This window comes from Hemiscyllium ocellatum, chromosome 6 (assembly GCF_020745735.1).
Source record: "Hemiscyllium ocellatum isolate sHemOce1 chromosome 6, sHemOce1.pat.X.cur, whole genome shotgun sequence".
In the NCBI taxonomy this organism is placed as follows: Eukaryota; Metazoa; Chordata; class Chondrichthyes; order Orectolobiformes; family Hemiscylliidae; genus Hemiscyllium; species Hemiscyllium ocellatum.
Window position 1 is genome coordinate 118,438,326 of NC_083406.1, and position 21,587 is coordinate 118,459,912.

At 44.5% G+C, this 21,587-nt stretch overlaps 1 protein-coding gene across 1 annotated transcript in view; it reads left to right on the top strand.

Annotated features, from left to right (window-relative positions):
* Positions 1-21,587, top strand: part of gucy2f (guanylate cyclase 2F, retinal) — a 78,988-nt gene that overhangs the window by 25,527 nt on the left and 31,874 nt on the right. The window contains exons 4-8 of the mRNA XM_060827000.1: positions 1,955-2,039; positions 5,405-5,501; positions 9,832-9,966; positions 12,201-12,281; positions 16,987-17,163. Of these exons, the coding sequence (XP_060682983.1) occupies positions 1,955-2,039; positions 5,405-5,501; positions 9,832-9,966; positions 12,201-12,281; positions 16,987-17,163 (575 nt within the window). The remainder of the gene's footprint in view (positions 1-1,954; positions 2,040-5,404; positions 5,502-9,831; positions 9,967-12,200; positions 12,282-16,986; positions 17,164-21,587) is intronic.

The window sequence follows — 21,587 nt, forward strand, 5'->3', positions numbered from 1 at the left end:
TAATCCCAAACTAGACCAGTCCCACTTGCCTGCTCTTGGCCCATATGCCTCCAAACCTTCCCTGTTCATCCAGATGTCTTTTAAATGTTGTAACTTTACCTGCATCCACCAGGTTCTCTGGGAATGCACGCCACACTCAAACTGCTTGGTGTAAAAACATTGCCCCTCGTCCTTTTTAAATATTTCTGCTCTCATCTTAAAAATATGCCCCTGGTTTTGAACATACCCAATTCCTGATGAAGGGGTTATCTCCAAAATGTTGATTCTTCTGCTCCTTGGATGCTGCCTGACCTGCTGTCTTTTTCCAGCACCACATTCTCAACTCTGATGTCCAGTACCTGCAGTCCTCACTTTCTCCTAGTTTGAACACCTGTACCTAAGAAAAAGACCCTTCTCATTCTACCTATCCATGCCCCTCATGATTTTATAAATCTCAATGAGGTCACCCCTCAACCTCTTATGCTCCAGTGAAAAAAGTCCCAGTCTTTAAACGTTAGTCCTATAGCAATGTGGTTGACCCCTATCCACCCTCTGAAATGGCCCAGGCTAGTTACTTAGTTCAAAGGCAATTAGGAATGGACAAGAAATGCTGGCTTTTCTAGTGATGTCCAATGGGACATAATTCTTGACTTCCTTTATGCTCAGTGTTCATTACGTTGAGTCAAGCCTTTGCATGCCACCTGACTGATTATTACCTCTGAGTTAAAAAGTCAAGGGTTCAAGTCCCACCCCTTAGACCTGAGCCAAGAAATCCAGGCTGAAGCCACCAGTGGGGTACTGAGGGTCAGCCCAACTGCCATTTGGACGAGGGATTAATAGGAGTTTGCACAGGATCCAAAGCAGTTCTCGACAAAGAGCAGGCAGCTCCCTCCATTCTCCAGACCATTATTTATCCAAGGGCAGCATGGTGGCTCAGTGGTTAGCACTGTTGCCTCACAGCACCAGAGTCCCAGGTTCGATTCCAGCCTCGGGTGACTACCTGTGTGGAATTTGCACATTCTCCCTGTGTCTGCGTGAGTTTCCTCTGGGTGCTCCGGTTTCCTCCCACAGTCCAAAGATGTGCAGTTCAGGTGAATTGGCCATGCTAAATTGCCCGTAGTGTTAGGTATATTAGTCAGAGGGAAATGGGTCTGGGTGGTTAACTCTTCAGAGGTCCAGTGTGGAGTTGTTGGGCTGAAGGGCCTGTTTCCACACTGTAGGGAATCTAATCTAATCTAAAAAAACGATATAACTAAGGTGGATTATTGGTCATTTATCACAGTTCTGTATGCGGGAGGAAGTTCGGTGCCATATCTTGCCACGGTGCATCAGAACTGACACTCCAAAAAATCATTAACACTGAAGCACTTGGGTGTTCTGAACTGGTGAAAGGTGCGACAGCAATGCAAGTTCTTCCTCTTAACCTCCTGATGTTTCTCTTGTCACCTCATCATGATGCTGTGCCTTCACCTTAATTAGCCCTCAAACAGAAGAGTGTATTTCCACAGAATCCCCACAGTGTGGATGCAGGCTGTTCAGCCCATCAAGACCACACTTTCATCCAAAGAGCATCCCACCCAGACTCGCCCTCCTAAACTATCCCTGTAACTCTGCAGTTGCCATGGCTAATCCATCCAGCCTGCACATTTCGGGACTGTAGGAGGCAATTGCAGCAGCCAGAACATTCCTGGGCAGAAAGAAGGAGAACATGCAAACTCCACATAGACAGTCGCGTGAGGGTGGAATTGAACTTGGGTCCCCGATGCTGTGAGGCAGCAGTGCTAACCACTGAGCTACTGTGCCATCACAAATTCTGTTTACATGTTGACTTGAGACTCTCTCTGACTGTAGAGGAATCAGTGTTAGATGTGTCAGTGATGAAGACTATGTGGTGAATTAGTGGTCCTGCCCTGGAATTACAATTTCCTGTGTATTCATGTTTGTCGTGATCTATCTCTCCTCTCTCTCTCTTCAGGTATTGAGTTAACAACTGTCATACTGGTTTTTGGATTAATCTGTGCTCTTGTATTATGTGGACTTAGCCTGACCTACATCATCAGGTAAGATATTTTCAACATTTTTAGTACTGGCTGGATATACAATTATGAAGGGAGGTTGTTTCCACTGATGGGTGAAACTAGAATGAGGGGACAGAGCCTCCAAATAAAGGGGGAGCAGATTCAGGACTGAGTTGAGGAGGAACTTCTTCATCCAAAGGGTTGTGAATCCCTGGAATCCCCTGTCCAGTGAAGCAGTTGAGGCTTCCTCATTGAATGTTTTTTAAGGCCAAGATAGATAGATTTTTGAACAGTAAAGGAGTTAAGGGTTATGGTGAATGGGCAGGTCAGTGGAGCTGAGTCCACGGAAAGATCAGCCATGACCTTATTGAATCATGGAGCAGGCTCGAGGGTCCAGATGGCCTACTTCTGGCCCTGGTTCTTATGCTGTTGTGTTTCTCACTAACTCACTCACCACTGAGTCGGGGCAGTGACTTTAAATGCGACCTATATTCTAGAGATTGCAGCAAATTCCAACATATAGACTAGGAGCTGGAGTAGATCACTCATCCACTTTAGACTGTTCAGCCATTCATAAGATCATGACAGGTCCTAATTACTCCCCATTCCCACCTACCCCGATCGCCTTTCATCCCCTGGCTTATCAACAATCTATCTCCCACAACCCTGAAAATATTCAAAGACTCTCCTTTCTCTTCCTTTTGAAGAAGAGAGTTCCAAAGACTCACAGGCCTCCCCTCTCCTCACAGGAGACTGAGGAGGGACATGATTGAGATGTATAAAACTGTGAGGGCGCAGATCGGGTAGATGGGAAGACATTTTACTTTTGGTGGAGGGATCAATGACCAGGTGCCGAGATTTAAGGTAAGGGGGCAGGGATTTAGCGAAGATCTGAGGAAAATCCTTTTCCTGAGAGGGTGGTGTGAATCTGGAACTCATTGCCTGTAAGGGTTGGAGAAGTAGAAACCCTCATCACTTTGAAGTAATATATAGATGTGCTTTTGTGATGCCAAGGCATTCAAGGCTATAGGCCAAGAACTGGAAAGTGGCATTGGAATAGTTGGTTTTGGACTGGTGCAGCCTCAATGGGCTGAAGGGCCCATTTCTGGGCTGTAGACCTCTATCACTCTATGATTTTGTGAGCAAAAAGAATGTCCTCAGCTCTGTCTTTTGAAACCGTGTCCTCCAGTTCAATATTTTCCCATAAGACCATAAGAAATAGAAGCAGGAGTAGGCCATTCGGCCCCTCGAGCCTGCTCCACCATTCAATAGGATCATGACTGAGAGGAAATATCTTTTCTACATATACACTGTCAGATCCTGTCTGAGGCTTATGTGTTTCAATCAAGTCATCTCTTACTCTAAACTCTGCAAGTTTAGCCTGTCCAATCTTTCCTCATAAAGTAACTCATCCATTCCAGGGATTAGTATAGGAAACATGCTCTGAACTGCTTCCAATGCATGTACATCCTTCCTTAACTAAGGAATCCTGCTGGACTACACACTACACTAAATGTGGTCCAACTCCTAGAGTTATTGCTTTCAGATTTCTAGTTACTCAGGACAAAAGGAATATGAGGAAATGTCACAAAATCCCTACAGTGTGGAAGCAAGCCATTTGGCCCATTTAGTCCATACTGACCCTCCAAAGAGCATCCCAATTAGACCCACCAACATCCCTGTAACCCTATGTTTTCCCATGACTAACCCATCTGGCCTGCAGATGGATGCTATAGGCAGTTTAGCATGGCCAAACCACCTCACCTGTAAATGGCCTGTTCTAATCTGATTCATTCCCATGTTCCAATGCTATGTAGTCTACACCCTGAGGCATATCCCCTTATCTTTGCATTCAGTTCTGCACATGAAAGACAGTAATATTTGTTGTGCTTGCAATGGAACTTTCAGCAATCCATGGACCAGGGCAACCAGATCCTGTTCTACCTCAGAGCTCTGCATTCTCTCACAATTTAGAGAACGTGCTTCCTTTCATTCTTCCTGACAAAATGATAAATTTCTCTTTTTTTAACATTGTGCTCTGGTCTTTGTACTTTGGAATATTGCAAGCAGTTTGAGCCCTGTATCTAAGGACGGATATGCTGGCTTTGGAGGGGGTACTCGATGGTGTTTAGAAGGATGAGGGGGGAATCTCATTGAAACTTACAGAATACTGAGAGGCCTGGAAAGAGTGGCTGTGGAGAAGTTGCTTTCCCTAGTAGCAGAGACCTGGACCCAAGGGCACTGCCTCAGAATGACGGGACAGCCATTTAAAACTGAGCTGACGAGAAATTTCTTTGGCCAGAGAGTGGCGAATCTGTGGATCTCATTGCCACAGGGGGCAGTGGAGGCCAAGTCATTGAGTGTATTTAAGACAGAGGCAGTTTCTTGATGTCAAGGGGGTGAAGGGTTACAGGGAGAAGGAAGAAGAATGGGGTTGAGAAACATATCAGCCATGACTGCATGGTGGAGCAGACTCAAGGCATGAATGTCCTGATTCTGCTTCCATATCTTATGGTCAATTTGCCAGATATTTACCCAGTCATTCAACCTATCTGCATACCCTTTTGTGGCCTCTTCAAAACTTATTTTCTTCTAGCTATTTGGGTTTTCCGTGAATTTTGCACCAATACCTTCTGTCCCTTCAACTTAGTCACAGAGTCATAGATCCATAGAGATGTACAGCACAGAAACAGACCCTTCAGTCCAACTTGTCCATGCCTACTAGGTACCCCAATCTAATCTAGTCCCATTTGCCAGCACTTGGCCCATAACCCTCTAAACCTTTCCTCTTCATGTACCCATCCAGATGCTTTTTAAATGTTGTAATTGTACCAGCCTCCACCACTTCCTGTGGCAGCTCATTCCATATATGTACCACCCTCTGCATGAAAAATTTGCCCCTTAGGTTCCTTTTATATCTTTCCCCTCTCACCCTAAACCTGTGCCGTCTAGTTCTGGACTCCCCCACCCCAGGGAAAAGACCTAGGTTATTTATCCTATCCATGCCCCTCATGATTTTATAAACCTCTATAAGGTCACCCTAGTCCTTTACATAAATAGTTAAAAATTGAGGTGCTGGTACTGGTCCCTGTGGATCACCACTTGCTACCTCTTTAACATCCTGAAAATGACCCAGTTACTCTCTGCATTCTGTTAGCCAGGCCATCTTCCATCCATGCCAACATTTACCCCCATGCCATGAGCTTTGATTTTCGGTAATAACCTTTGGTTGGTACCTTATCAAATGTCTTCTGGAAATCTAAGTGTTGTACATCTGCTGGTTCCCTCTTATTCACAACATAAGGAAGTTTCTCAAAGAGCTACAGTCAATGGTTCAGCATGATACTCCTTTCACAAAGTCAAGGTTTGCAGTGCAGTAATACAGACGGAAACTCTTCTCACTCCAGACGCCGAATCCAGATGATCCAGATGGTGAAAGGGCCAAACAAGATCATAATGACCCTTGAAGATCTCACCTTCATCAATCCACAGCTCAGCAAGAAGGTTGGTGTATTGCGTTGGTTCTGACTCCTGATGTTGCTTTGCAGTCTGGTGCTGGAAAGAATATGAACATTTCTATCCATTGTATGGAAACAGGCCATTTGGCCTAACTGATCAATACTTGTGCTGATACTCCACACGCTGGGTTTGTTGTAGGGTGAAGATACCCATTGGAATTAGCAAATTCAACTTTTGTTTTTTTTTGAGTTAATAAAAATCAGGGTCAATCCCTCTCTGGCACAGTGGCTCAGTGGTTAGCACTGCTGCCTCACAGTACCAGGGAACTGGGTTCGGTTCCAATTTTGGGCGACTTTCTGTGGAGTTTGCACGTTCTCCCTGTGTCTGTGTGGGTACCCTCTGGGTGCTCCAGTTTCCTCCCACAATCCAAAGATGTGCAGGTTAGGTGAATTGGCCGTGCTAAATTGCCCATAGTGTTCAGACATGTGTAGGTTAGGTGCATTTGTCAGGGGTAAATGTACAGTAATAGGGTAAGAGGTTGGTCTGGCTGGGTTACTCTTCAGAGGGTCAGTGTGAACTTGTTCGGCCAAAATGGTCTGTTTCCATACTGTAGGGATTCTCTGATTCTCCATGGTCATGTCTTGACCAATCAGATTCAACTTGCCAACTAACTAGATCCATCTCTCACAGAATATAGATTGTTGTTACTTTCGAAATTTGGCATTCTTGCATTTGTCCTGATGAGTACAAGACGAAAATCTCCAACAAACAGTCTGTCTCCTGTTTCAACAATACTTATTTTTCTTTCGTTGATCTTGCAATATGAGCATCACTGGCAATAGTAACATTTAATGTTGAGTGTGGTGCTGGAAAAGCACAGCAGATCAGGCAGCATCTGAGGAGCAGGAGAATCGACGTTTCGGGCAAAAAGCCCTTCATCAGGAATGCTCACCTGCTCCTCGAAACCCGCCTGACAGGCTCTGATTTTCCAGCACCACCTTCTCGAATCTAATCTCCAGCATCTGCAGTCCTCACTTTTGCATAGTAACATTTAATGTTCACCCATGATTGCCTTTGAGCTGCCTTCTTTACCCATTGCCATCCATGTGCAGTATGTACACCCAGGAAGGTGACCCAGCAGTATTGAAGGGACTGTGACATACATCCAAATTAGGAAGCTAGGTGGTTTGGAGATGGTGGTGCTCCCATGTATTGGCTGCCCTTGTCCTTCCAAATGGTAGAGGTTGCAGGTTTGGGGGGGTGAAGTCAAAGGATCCTTGGTGAGTTACTGCAGCGTATTGTTTGAATGGTACACACTGCTGTAACTGTGCATTGGCATTAGAGAGAGAATAAGATGGTGGGAGAGGTGCCAATTCTTGAACCCATCCAGCTATCAATTTTTGCTGAAAATTGTACATTTCCATCCCATGCCCCAGAACCCATTTTATTAGCTTCTGAATGTAATAAAGGGGCAAGGTCCACATGGCTGAAGAAAGATCTCAGATGTTGAGTCCATTCATTGCTTCAATGATTCAAAGCTTAGGTTTAAGGGGAGTTTGAGGGAAGGTGAGGTAAGAATGTGATGACAATCATAAGGATGGCAGGAGAATGCTGATGGGTTGAGATAGAGGGGGTTTGGAGAAGGTACCGTGCAGTTGGGCCAATTGGCTGGTTTCTATGGAAAGGTCCATAATCCTCTATTCTTTCTGGTGGCGAGATTGAAGGCAGGAAGGGGATTTAATCATTGGGAGGGCGGATGATGATAATCCTACCCAAACCCTGATCAAGCTGAGACCCTGGAGTAGATAATTAGTGACCATGTACAGACATCATTGCCACTGCAGCTCCAGGCAGGCTTATATCCACTGCAAGCTTAGAAATGTTCAGAACGAAAGAGGGGAATGAAGGTGAAGGAAAGTTTGAGATTTCCAGCTGTTTGGGCTCCAGAGAATGAATGAGTTGGAGTAGGAGGTAGTGGAATGGATGTTTAGATGAAAGTTAAGGGAAGGTGGAATAGCCTTTCCTCCTTTGTGCTGTTATCCTTTTCTGGTTGGTTATTCTGCAACTTATTAACATCGGAATGCAAATCTCAGTAAGCCCTCACTCTTTAATGAACCATCTGCCACTATTTGGGTCAATTTTGTCCATCCTTTCCGAAGAATGATGTTAGTGAACCAGATGGGTTTCACTGCAATCTGATAGCTTCCCATTATTCCAGATGTATTGAATGAACTGCATTTAAATTCCAGACGGGTGGTGATGTCCAAGTTTGGAGTTCAGTCAATATGGGCAAACCAGACGGCCAATTGTTAGATTACTCAACTGGAAATTCAGCAGCAAAAGAACAGGAAGGAGAAAGAAGGGATTTTTTTTCATGCTGCAAGTTATGATTATTTGCAAAGTACTTCCTGAAAGTCTGGTGGAAACAGATGAGAAAGGAATCAGATATATAACCCAAAAGAGGAAAGAGAAACATCACAGGGCTTTGGGGAAAGTGGATTAACTGGAACCATAAACAGAAATTGCTGTAAACACTCAGCAGGTCTGACAGCAGCTGTGGGGAGAAAGCAAAGTTAACATTTCAGGTCGAGTGACCCTTCTTCAGAACTGGACTGAAAACATTCATTCTGCTTTCTCTCCACAGATGTTGCCAGACCTGCTGAGCATTTCCTGCAATTTCTATATTTGCTTCTGATTTCCAGCATCCACAATTCTTTGAGGATTTTTTGGATTTATTAAAAAGCTCTTCTAAAGCGCACTGTGAAGTGTATGGCCTCCTAATAGAGTCATAGAGATGTACAGCACGGAAACAGACCCTTTGGTCCAATCATCCATGCTGACCAGATATCCCAATCTAGTCCCACCTGCCAGCACCCGGCCCATATCCCTCCAAACCCTTCCTATTCATATACCAGATGCTTTTTAAATGTTGTAATTGTACCAGCCTCCACTACTTCCTCTGGCAGCTCATTCCATACACGTACCACCTTCTGCATGAAAAAGTTGCCCTTTAGGTCTCTTTTACATCTTTCCCCTCTCACCCAAAACCTATGCCCTTTAGTTCTGGACTCCCCCATCCCAAGAAAAAGACCTTGTCTATTTACCCTTTCCATGCCTTTCATGATTTTATAAACCTCTATAAGGTCACCCCTCAGCCTCTGACGCTCCAGGGAAATGGGCTTTTTCATTGTATTTTGGACCTTAATGTCCACTTTCTGAAGTGAATGTATTAGTCTGACTGTGAAAATGTGTCACACCAACATGGTTCATGGTTAAAGTCAACACAGTGCTTAATGAAAGCTGACTGACTGATCAGTGGTAGCTGCAGTCAGTCACAGTCTTCAGGTGATGCTTTGATCTTTTATTGTGAACATGGACCTTCTGCAAGATCAGGAGGATTAGACTTTGGACACAAGGAGGTTGTTGATGCGGAAATGAGAACGGATCTTCTGGAGATTTTGTTTTGTTCTTTTCTTTGTTCCTGTCAAGTCACAGACAAAGCCATTCCCCATCCAGCCCACGCATAGAATCCCTACACTGTGGAAGCAGGCCATCGTGTCCACACCAACTCTCTGAAGAAATTCCCACCCAATCCCTGTAACACTGCATTTCCCATGGTTAATCCACCTAGCCGGCACATCTTTGGACTGTGGGAGGAAACCAGAGGAAACTCACACAGACATGGAGTGAATGTGCAACTCCATGCAGACAGTCACCCAAAGTTGGAATCAAATCCACGTCCCTGGCGGTGTGTGGCAGCAGTGCTAACCACTGATCCATCATGCCGCCCTCCGACACCCGCACAGGGTAGACACTATGTGGTCAACCACTAACCACCCTACTGGTGCACAGCAACACAACAGCAATTTTAAATCTCCATAATTGTCTGGGATTGTCAAGAACCTAAAGATTTAATTTCTGGGATGCTGCTAGGAGTCACACACCATCCCAACATAGGGACTTATTGGCTGGGGCAGAATCCTGGAACTCCTACAGCACTATTGGTGTGTACCTTCATTACAAAGTCACAATGGTTCAAGAAGTTTAAACTCACACGACACCAGTTTATAGACCAACAGGTTTAATTGGAAGCACTAGCTTTCGGAGCGCTGATCCTTTATCAGGTAGTTGCGCCGAAAGGTTATGCTTCCAATTAAACCGGTTGGACTATAACCTGGTGTTGTGTGATTTTTAACTTTGTCCACCCCAGTCCAACACCGGTATCTCCAAATTATGGTTCAGGGAGGCAGCTCACCACCACCTTCTCAAGGGGCAACCGGGAAAGTGCAGCAAATGTCAACCTTGCCAGTAACAACCCCCACCTGAAAAACTACTTTTTATGAAAAATCATGTATCTTTTTATATCTCAATCTAGAAAATAAACCTGGAAGAGTTGAGTGATGGAAGAAGTGTATCTGAAAGGAAAAGTCTCATATCTGGAGCTCACTCATTTTCGGACAAAAGCCTCAGTACAGTTAACCATGAGAATTCTAATGTAGCACTGTATGAGGTAAATTCCTTCTGCTCTCAGGCTGTTGGTTTGCAGAATGTTACAAATATGTTTATGAATATGTATTTCACTCTGGAATGCCCTATTGGTGATAATCTTTTGATATTAGCTTGAATTTTGCAACAGGAACTGGGCTGAGGCTTTCAATACCCATTATTATTAAGGTGTAAATCAGATGGTAATCTCCCATATCCACATACATCTGATTAAAATGGGCAAAAAATCTGCATTTTCTATTTCAGTTTCCGTGCCCCTCCATAAGCCTCATCATAACTGCATGTCTCGGAGAAGCTCAGCACTCAAATACTTTGCTGGCCAATGAGTTATCATACCTGTTTATCAGTGAGATGGCTGTATCTGCTTCTCTCTGCAGTGTTTGAGAGAAGAGATAAGCTGGACCTGCTTTCCTTAGAGCACAGAAGGCTGAGGGAGGGTCTGATTGAGATGTACACATTAAACATTAGAAGAAGAGGAACACCTGTCCACTGTGGGGTTAACTCTAAGGAAGGGTCACTGCACCCAAAATGTTATCGCTAATTTCTTTCCACAGATGCTGCTGAGCTTTTCCAGCAATTTCTATAATTGTTGTTGTAGTGTAAGTCATTTTCAATAACATGATAAGTCTTAATTATTGCCAAACCATGTCTCTCCTGAAAACTAACTTTACAATGTGGAGTTTCATTCCTTTACCCACATCTCAGATTCCCTGTCGTGTGCTGCATTGTAAAAACTCTCAAATGATTCCAACTTCCTCTGATTGAACCCACAAACCCAGCAAGTACAGTTGTAATGAATAGCAGATCCTGAACTCCATTCTCACGTTAACTTCAAGCGATATTTTGTGCCACCTTTTCCTGAGCCCTTAGCAATCTAGCATAATATCTTCCAAACTTCAGGCCATAAATCACCGGGATGTATCAATACATGAAAAAATAATCCTTGTTGAGCAGGGTTGGCCTTCCAGATAGATGACTGACCCTGCTGAGGGAAGCAGATATATATACAGCCTCTGATATACCTTTTCTCTTGAAAAGAAAAACATCAGAACTGTGCAGCACATTCATATGGTGAGAATTATATAATATTAAAATTTAATTGGAGTTGATGGGAGGATGTGATTACTAATCCATTTTTAAATGGTTCACTTCAACCAATGATGTTTGAGAAGCACTGACTAAATGTTGTGCTGAAGGTGACGTCTTGGTCATCTCAAGGCAGATTTTGGCTTTGTCCAATTATGTAAAATGGATGAGAAAGGGACATTTTATCCCACAACTCTCAAAAAGCTTTCAGTGCTTAAGTGTCTCTCTTGCTTCTTAGTAACCAGAACTGGATGTAGTAGTCAAGGTGAAGCCTTACTAGATGCCAGGTATGATATACAAGTATTATTAGATATACAGGTATGATAACTTATTCTACACCACTGACTACTTAGCCCAGCGTTTGAACATACAATAAATAAATTAGGAACAGTATTGTTCATTTGGCCGTCAAGCCCATCATTCAATGCGATTAAGGATGATCTGTTTGTGTTTTGAATTCTATGTTTTTACCTATCCCTAATAGTCATTGAGCCGCCTGCCTGACAAGACTCTACCCACCTTTGCTTCATAAACAGTCAATGATCCAATAGCCGAGGAAGGGAGTTCTAAAGTTGCACAACCCTCTGAGAGAAAAACATTTCTCATCACCTCTGCCCTAACAGGGTGTCCCCTGGTTCTGGACTGAGTCAAGATCTTATACACTTCAATCAAGTCAATCTTCACTCTTCTAAGCAGACACAAGCCCCATCTGCCCAAACTTTGCTCATAAGAAAACCCACTCATCACAGACACCAGTTTAGTGAATGTTCTCTGAACCTAACATCCTATGATTCTGTCTATTGCTGCTCTGTAATTGATGGTATGTGCTTAGATTAACATCTGTAAGATTGTTGGTTCTTGTTTTGCTTTCTGTTTGAATTATTTACCATTTCTTTTTCAGCTTTGTCTCAGTGTATTTCATTTCCATTCTCAGATGCATTAGAGGGAATCAGCAATTCTGGGATGAATACAGAAAAGTGGAGTTGAGGGTTATCAGATCAGCCATCATCTCATTGAATGGCAGAATGGACTCAATGGGCCGAATGGCCTGCTTCTGCTCCCATGTCTTTTGGACTTTTGTTAATTTCAGTTCAAGTTTTCATTTGAAAGATGGTTTGCACTGTGTGAAATGTATGTTTCTTGTTTGAACAGGGGGATTGGGTCTGGCTAAAGAAATTTGCATCTGGAAGTCTCTGCGAGGTACAGAAATCTACAACAAACATACTGAGAAAGGTAAATCCATGGACATAGGGACACATGCCCTGTAACTGAGCCTACACAGATATTTTAAAATTCTCATTTCTTTAATCAGTTCTCTTCTTGGCATTATCAGTCCCTGTTTCTGAAATCCTTCTCCAAGCCTATAACCATCCATGGTTCTCCAATAATGGTCTTTGGTCCATCTCTCACTTGCTTCTGTTTATGACTATGCCTGGCTGGAAGTCCTGCAATTCCCTCACTTCATCTCTCCACCTCTTCCTCCTCCTTTAAGGAGCTTCTCAAAACCTGCTCTTTGATCAGTTCTCTTCCGCTAACCAAAGAAAAAGTTTCTGTGTGCCGATTCAGTAAGGTTACTCATTTTTTTCAATAGTCTCTGAGGGAATTCAGTACAGTGGGAATGGATGTAGTGCAGTTGCCTGCTCCTCCTGTAGGATGTGGAAGGTAAGGGTCGCCATCTCGGAGAAGTGCACCCAACTCCAGCTTCTCGGAAACCACGTTAGGGAACTGGAGCTGGAATTGTATGAAGTTCGGATCATTCGGGAGGCAGAGGGGGGTAATAGAAAGGAATTACAGGGAGGTAGTCTCACCTCAGGGACAGGAAAAAGGTAGATGGGTTACAGTTGAGTGTGCTGCTGGAATGCACAGCAGGTCAGGCAGCATCCGAGGAGCAGGAGAATCAACGTTTCAGGCCAGAGCCCTTCATCAGGAATGAGGCTGGGAGTCTGGGGAGTGGAGAGATAAATGGGAGGGGATGGGGTCTGGGACTCTCAGCTACCTTCTCCCCAGCCCAATAGCAGCAGAGGGATAGAAGGACTGATTGGACACAGATCTTAGAAAGATGCAGATGTAACAGTTGTTTTTATGGTTGACTTCAACTTCCCCAATATTGATTGGAGCCTCCTTAGTGCAGATGGTCTGGATGGAGCGATTTTGTCAGGTGTGTCCAGGAGGGATTCCTGACTCAATATGTAGATAGGCTGACTTGGGGTGAAGCCATATTGGATTTGGTGCTTGACAATGAGCCAGGCCAGGTGTCAGAACTCTGAATGGGGGAACATTTTGGTGACAGTGACCGCACCTGTCTCATAATCATGGAAAGGGATAGGAACTGACAGTTTGAGAAGGTATTTAATTGGGGGAGGGTAAATTTTACTGCTATTAGGCAGTGGCTGTGGAGATTAAGTAGGAACAATTGTTCTATGGGAAATGCACAACAGAAATGTAGAGGCTGTTTAAGGCACACTTGTTGCAAGTCATAGAGTCATAGAGATGTACAGCATGGAAACAGACCCTACAGTCCAACCAGATATGCCAATCTAGTCCCACCTGCCAGCACCCAGCCCATATCTCTCCAAACACTTCCTATTCATATACCCGTCCAAATGCCTCTTAAATGTTGAATTGTACCAGCCTCCACCACTTCCTCTAGCACCTAATTCCATACATGTACCACCCTCTGCGTGAAAAAGTTGCCCCTTAGGTCTCTTTTATAACTTTCCCCTCTCACCCTAAACCTATGCCCTCTATTTCTGGACTCCCAGACCCCAGTGAAAAGACTTTGCCTATTTACCCTATCCATGCCCCTCATAATTTTGTAAACCTTTATAAGGTCACCCCTCAGCTTCCGACGCTCCAGAGAAAACAGCCCCAGCCTGTTCACCCTCTCCCTAGAGCTCAAATCCTCCAACCCTGGCAACATCCCTGTAAATCTTTTCTGAACCCTCTCAAGTTTCACAACATCTTCCTGCTAGGAGGGAGACCAGAATTGCAAGCAATATTCCAACAGCGGCCTAACCAATGTCCTGTACAGTTGCAACATGACCTCCCAACTCCTGTACTCAATACTCTGACCAATAAAGGAAAGCATACCAAAAGCCTTCTTCATTATCCTATCTACCTGCGACTCCACTTTCAAGGAGCTGTGAACCTGCACTCCAAGGTCTCTTTGTTCAGCAAAACTCCATAGGACCTTACCATTAAGTGTATAAATCCTGTTAAGATTTGCTTTCCCAAAATGCAGCACCTCAAATTTATCTGAATTAAACTCCATCTGCCACTTCTCAGCCCATTGACCCATCTGGTCAAGATCCTGTTGTAGTCTGCGGAAACTCTCTTTGCTGTCCACTACATTTCCAATTTTGGTGTCATCTGCAAACTTATTAACTGTACCTCTTAGGCTCGCATCCAAATCATTTATGTAAACGACTAAAATTAGAGGACCCAGCACCGATCCCTGTGGCACTCCACTGGCAAGGCCTCCAGTCTGAAAAACAATCCTCTACCACCACCATCTATCTTCTACCTTTGAGCCAGTTCTGTACCCAAATGGCTAGTTCTCCCTGTATTCCGTGAGATTTAACCTTGCTAACCAGCCTCCTATGGGGAACCGTGTCGAATGCCTTACTGAAGTCCATATGGATCACATCTACTGCTCTGCCCTCATCAATCCTCTTTGTTACTTCTTCAAAACACTCAATCAAGTTTGTGAGACATGATTTCTTACATTGGATAACTTTGTCCCACTGAGTCAGGCAAAGAATAGTGAGGTGAAGGAGCCTTGGATGACAAGAGAAAAGAAGCTTCTCATCTAGTTACGAAGGAACCTTGCTTAAGGTTGAGGAAGCAAGGATCTGGCACAGCTTTAGAGGATTACAGGGTAGCTAGGAAAGAACTCAAAAATGGACTGAGGTAAGTTAGGAGAGGGCATGAAAAAGCCTTGGTGGGAAGAATTAGGAAAAACCCAAAGGCATTCTACACAAACGTGTGGAATAAGAAAATGATCAGAGAGAGGGTAGAGCTGATCAGGGATAGTGAAGGGAACTTGCACCTGGAGTCTGAAGAGGTAGGGGAGGCCCTAAATGTTTTTTTTGCTTCAGTATTCACTAGAGAGAGGGAGGTTTTGATAGTGAGACCACTGTGGACCAGGTTAACAGATTGATATTAAGAAAGTGGATTGCTGGAAATTCTGGGAAGCATCAAGGTAGATAGGTCCCCAGGGCCTGAACAGATACATCCAAGGTTACCACGGGAAGTGAGGAATGAGATTGCTGCACCTCTGGTGATGAAGTTGGCATCTTCACTCTCCACGGGAGTAGTACTGGATTATTGAAGGGAGGCGAATGTTGTTCTTCTGTTCAAGAAAGGGAATAGGGAAATCCCTGGGGCTTACACACCAGTCAGTCTTACGTCTGTGGTAAGCAAGGTACTGGAAAGGATTCTGAGAGGATAGGATGTATGACTATTTGGAAAAACATAGTTTAATTAAAGGTAGTCAGCGTGGCTTTGTGAGGGGCAGGTCATGCCTCACAAAACTTATTGAGTTCTTTGAGGAAGTGACGAGACAAGTTGATGAAGATCACGCAGTGGGAGCGGTGTTATGGATTTCAGTAAAGCATTAGGTACGGTTCCCTATGGCTGGTTCATTCAGAAAGTTAGGTGGTATGAGATACAAGGACTTTTGGCTGTCTGGATACAGAATTGGCTGACTGAAAGAAGACAGTGAATGATAGTGGGTTAGAAAGTATTCCATCTGGAAGTCGGTGACCAGTAGTGTCTCGCAGGGATCTGTTCTTGGCCCTTTGCTCTTTGTAGTTTTTATAAATGACTTGGATGAAAAAGTGGAAGGTGGGTTAGTAAGGTTGTCGATGACACAAAGGTCAGTGGTGTTGTAGTTCGTGTCGAGGGCTGTTGCAGGCTACATGACATTGATAGGATGAGGAGCTGGGCTGAGAAGTAGCAGATGGAGTTCAACCTTGAAAAATGCAAAGTGATTCATTTTGGAAGATTGAATTTGAATGCTGAATGCAGAGTTAAAAACAGGTTTCTTGGCAATGTGGAGGAACAGCAAGACCTTGGGCTTCCACGTGCAAAGGTCTTCAACGTTGCGTCCCTAGTTGATAGGGTTGTTAAGAAGGCATATGGCCTGTTGGCTTTCATTAACAGGAGGATTGTGTTTAAGAGTGTGAGGTTTAGCTGCAGTTCTATAAAACCCTGGTTAGACCACACTTGGAATATTGTGTTCAGTTCTGATCGCCTCATTATAGGAAGGGTATAAATGCTTTAGAGAGGGTGCAGAGGAAATTTACTAGGATGCTGCCTGGATTGAAGGGCTTGTTTTATGAAGAGAGGTTGAGTGAGTTCAGGCTTTTCACACTGGAGAAAAGAAGGATGTGAGGTGACTTGATAGAGGTGTACAAGGTAATGAGAGGCATAGATAGAGTAGATAGCGAGAGACTTTTCCCCAGGGCAGAAATGGCTGTCATGATCGGAGGAAGGTAGAGGGGAGATGCCAGAGGCAGGTTCTATACGCAGAGAGTGGTGGGTGCGTGGAGTGCACTGCCAATGATGGTAGTAGAGTCAGAGACATTAGGGACATTTAAGCGACTGCTGGACAAGCACAATGACGGCAGTAAATTGAGGGGTATGTAGGTTTAGTTGATCTTAGATTAAGATAAATGCTCGGCACAACATCATGGGCTGAAGAGCCTGTACTGTGTGTACTGTTCCATGTTCTATGTTCTAAATGTATGCTACAGATGCCTGCAACCCAATTGTACACACATGCTAACAAATGTATAGTGGACAAATGTACAGCCATCCCTCTGCACACCCAGAGACAGATGTGCTCCAGTATAGGTGCTTTGAACCAGTGAGCTGTTTGCAGTTCCGGATCATCCGTATTCAATTCTAATGCACGTTGTTCACCTTGTTTTTGAAGATGAGAGACTTGCGTAATGAGAATGTGAACCCTTTTCTGGGCTTCCTCTGTGACAGCGGAATGTTGGCCATTGCGAGTGAGCACTGCTCCCGGGGAAGTCTTCACGATCTCCTCAGAAATGATGATGTGAAGCTTGACTGGATGTTCAAGTCCTCCCTCCTAATGGATTTAATTAAGGTAATTTCTCAGGGAGCTGCATTGAGGGAAAATCGAGAGGGAAACCGTCAGTGAATGACCATTTGTGGAACAATCTGATAGAGGAATTGCCCTGGTCTTGATTAAAAAGTTTTTGTTGCAATATTCTTTTGAAATTTCTAGCTTGATCATTTATGCTGGTACTAGATCAGAAAAGAGGATGTAAAATAAGAGAGGAGTGACAGAAAAATAATGTAAGACCTTCCTTGGTAGCCCAAAGTGCTTCACCAACAGTAAAGTGATGGCAAATGAATCACAGTTATATACAGGGAGAAATGTGATAACTAATTTGCAAGCACCCCAAAACAGTAAGTGATAATTTGGCCTCATTCTTGATGAAGGGCTTTTGCCCGAAACATCAATTTTCCTGTTCCTCGGTGTCTCAGAGGTCTCTGGTCTCAGAGAACATTGACCAGAATGATTCCAGAGCTAAGAACCTTGGAGAAAGGAAATTGAGGGAAAGTTTGACTTCGGTGCACATTATTATTGCAGGTTTGGATAAGAAGGACAAAAAGAAAGTAGTTGTGGCTAAGTGGTTAAGGTGATGGATTAGAAATCCACTAGACTCGCTCCTGCATAGGTTCAAATCCTGCTGCTGATGATCTGCAGTGCTGCTGCTTTGTGGGCGGCACGCTGGCTCAGTGGTTAGCACTGTTGCCTCACAGTGCCAGGAACTGGGTTCGATTCCAACCTCGGGTGACTGTCTGTGTGGAGTTTGCACATTCTCCCTGTGTCTGCGTGGGTTTCCTCCAGGTGCTCCGGTTTCCTCCCACAGTCCAAAGATGTGCAGGTTAGGGTGGATTATTCTGCCAAATTGCCCATAGTGCCCAGGGATGTTCAGGCTGGGTGGATTAGCTGTGGGAAATGCAGGGTGGTGAGCCTGGATGGAATGCTCTTTGAAGGATCAGTGTGGACGCGTTGGACCAAATGGCCTGTTTCCACGCTGCAGGGATCCTATGAAATCACTGTTCCTCTGAGTTGATGGCACAAGGATTTAAGATTTGAATGAATGATTTAATTGTCACATGTATCTGGGAAAATAGAGTGTAAAGTAGCTTGTCGCTACAGTTGGGCGCTATTTTGGATTTCAAAATGAATAAAACGAAATTGTGAGTGTGCTACAGCCAGGATCCCCACTCCGCTATCATTGCAGCCAAAACCCCTCTGCCATTCCTGGAGACCAGCCATTGGGGTCTATACACCAGGGGTCACGGCTGACACTGCTCCAGCCTCCCCGCAATGTCAGGGGGGTGGAGAAATGAAAAAGACAAAGAGAAAAGATGAAAAGAAGAGAGAGAAAAAGAATGCAGCCAGCCTGGGGTGGATCGACCTGAACACTGCTTCCCGTGCAGGCACCCACCATCCCGGCGACAACAGCATGTCAGAAACTGGGAATTCTCCAACCTTCCACAAACCAGCCCTTCATCTACAAGACACAAGTCAGATATTTGATGGGCTTCGACTTGCCTGGATGGGTGCAGCTCCAACAACACTGAAGAAGCTCAAATCCATTCAGAACAAGGGACCCCACTTGATTGGCCCCACATCCACAAATATCCACTCCCTCTGTCACTGACGCTCAGTAGCAGCAGTGTATACCATCGACAAGATGCCCTGCAGCAATTCAATAATGAGCCTCGACAGCAGCTTCCAAAACCACAGGTATCAGATCTTGTGGTGGGAGAGCATTTTGGTGATAGTGACCACAACTGTCTCACATTCTACATAGCTGTGGAGAAAGAGAGGATTAGGCAAAATGGGAGGATATCTAATTGAGCAAGAGGAAACTATGATGTGATTAGACATGAGTTAGGAAGCAGGGACTGGGAGCAGTTGTTCCTTGGTAAAGGCACTATAGACATGTGGAGACTGTTTAAGGAACAGTTGTTGTGAGTGATGAATAAATATGTCCCTCTGAGACAGGCAAGAAGGGGTAAGATAAAGGAACCTTGGATGATGAGAGCGGTGGAGCTTCTCGTCAAAAGGAGGAAGGTAGCTTACATAAGATGGAGGAAGCTAGATTCAAGCTCAGCTCTAGAGGATTACAGGCAGGTGAGGAAGGAGTTCAAAAATGGTCTGAGGAGAGCCAGGAGGGGGCACGAGAAAGGCTTGGCACAAACAGGTTAGGGAGAACACAAAGGCATTTTACACTTACGTGAGGAATAAGAGAATGGTCAAAGAAAGAGTAGGGCCGATCAGGGATAGCAGAGGGAACTTGTGTGTGGGGTCTGAGGAGGTAGGGGAAGCCCTAAATGAGTTTTTTGCTTCTGTCTTTATGAAAGAAACGAACTTTGTAGTGAATGAAACCTTTGAAGAGCAGGTGTGCATGCTGGAATGGATAGAGATAGAGGAAGCTGATGTGCTGAAAATTTTGTCAAACATTAAGATTGACAAGTCTCCAGGCCCGGACCAGATTTGTCCTCAGCTGCTTTGGGAAACGAGAAATGCAATTGCTTCGCCACTTGCCAAGATCTTTGCATCCTCGCTCTCCACTGGAGTCGTACCTGAGGACTGGAGACAGGCAAATGTAATTCCTCTCTTCAAGAAAGGAAATAGGGAAATCTCCGGCAATTACAGACCAGTAAGTCTTACGTCTAAGGGATTCTAAGGGATAGGATTTATGACCACCTGGAAGAGCATGGCTTGATTAAATGCAGTCAACACGGCTTTGTGAGGGGCAGGTCATGCCTCACAAATCTTATCGAGTTCTTTGAGGATGTGACTAGAAAAGTTGATGAGCTGTGGATGTGGTGTATATGGACTTCAGCAAGGCATTTGATAAAGTTCCCCATGGTAAGCTCATTCAGAAGGTCAGGAGGAATGGGATACAGGGGAACTTAGCTGTCTGGATACAGAATTGGCTGGCCAACAGAAGACAGTGAGTGGTAGTAGAAGGAAAATATCCTGCCTGGAAGTCAGTGATGAGTGGTGTTCCACAGGGCTCTGTCCTTGGGCCTCTACTGTTTGTAATTTTTATTAATGACTTGGATGAGGGGATTGAAGGATGGGTCAGCAAGTTTGCAGACGACACAAAGGTTGGAGGTGTCGTTGACAGTATAGAGGGCTGTTGTAGGCTGCAGCGGGACATTGACAGGATGCAGAGAGGTGGCAGATGAAGTTCAACCTGGATAAGTGCGAGGTGATGCATTTTGGAAGGTCGAATCTGAAAGCTGAGTACAGGATTAAGGATAGGATTCTTGGCAGTGTGGAGGAACAGAGGGATCTTGATGTGCAGGTACATTGATCCCTTAAAATGGCCACTCAAATGGACAGGGTTGTTAAGAAAGCATATGGTGTTTTGGCTTTCATTAACAGGAGGATTGAGTTTAAGAGTCATGAGATCTTGTTGCAGTTCTATAAAACTTTGGTTAGACCGCACTTGGAATACTGCATCCAGTTCTGGTCGCCCTATTATAGGAAAGATGTGGATGCTTTGGAGAGGGTTCAGAGGAGGTTTACCAGGATGCTGCCTGGACTGGAGGGCTTATCTTATGCAGAGAGGTTGACTGAGCTCGGACTTTTCTCATTGGAGAAAAGGAGGAGGAGAGAGGACCTAATTGAGGTATACAAGATATTGAGAGGCATAGATAGAGTCGATAGCAAGAGACTATTTCCCAGGGCAGAAATGGCTAACACGGGGTGTCATAGTTTTAAGCTAGTTGGAGGAAAGTATAGAGGGGATGTCAGAGGCGGGTTCTTTACACAGACAGTTGTGAGAGCATGGAATGTGTTGCCAGCAGCAGTTGTGGAAGCAAGGTCATTGGGGACATTTAAGAGACTGCTGGACATGCATATGGTCACAGAAATTTGAGGGTACATACATGAGGATCAATGGACGGCACAACATTGTGGGCTGAAGGGCCTGTTCTGTGCTGTACTGTTCTATGTTCTCTATGTTCTAAACTCTTCCATCTAAGGACAAGGACAGCAGATACATGGGAACACCAACCCCTATAAGTTCCCCTCTAAGCCATTCACCGTTCTGACTTGTAAATATATCACCATTTCTTCATTGTCACTGGGTCAAAATCCTGGAATTCCCTCCCCAAGAGCATTGTGGGTCTACCTACAGCACATGGACTGCAGCGGCTCATGAAGGCAGCACACCCCCACCTTCCCAAGGGGCAATGAGGGATGGGCAATAAGTATCAGCCCAGCCAATGTTGCTCACACCCTATGAGTTAAGACTGCCATAATAGTAGCATTTGTTTATTATGCCTTTAGTGTAATAAAATATCTCAAGGTGATTGACAGGGTCATAATCGGATAAAATTGGACCGTTATCCACCTTATAAGTGGTGATGGTGGAGGTAGCTCAGTTCATTCACGAAGCCTGGTTTGCTGTTGGAGCATGAACATTATAGCCCGAGGCTATAGAGAGTGACAGTAGAGATTTCCAATGTGGT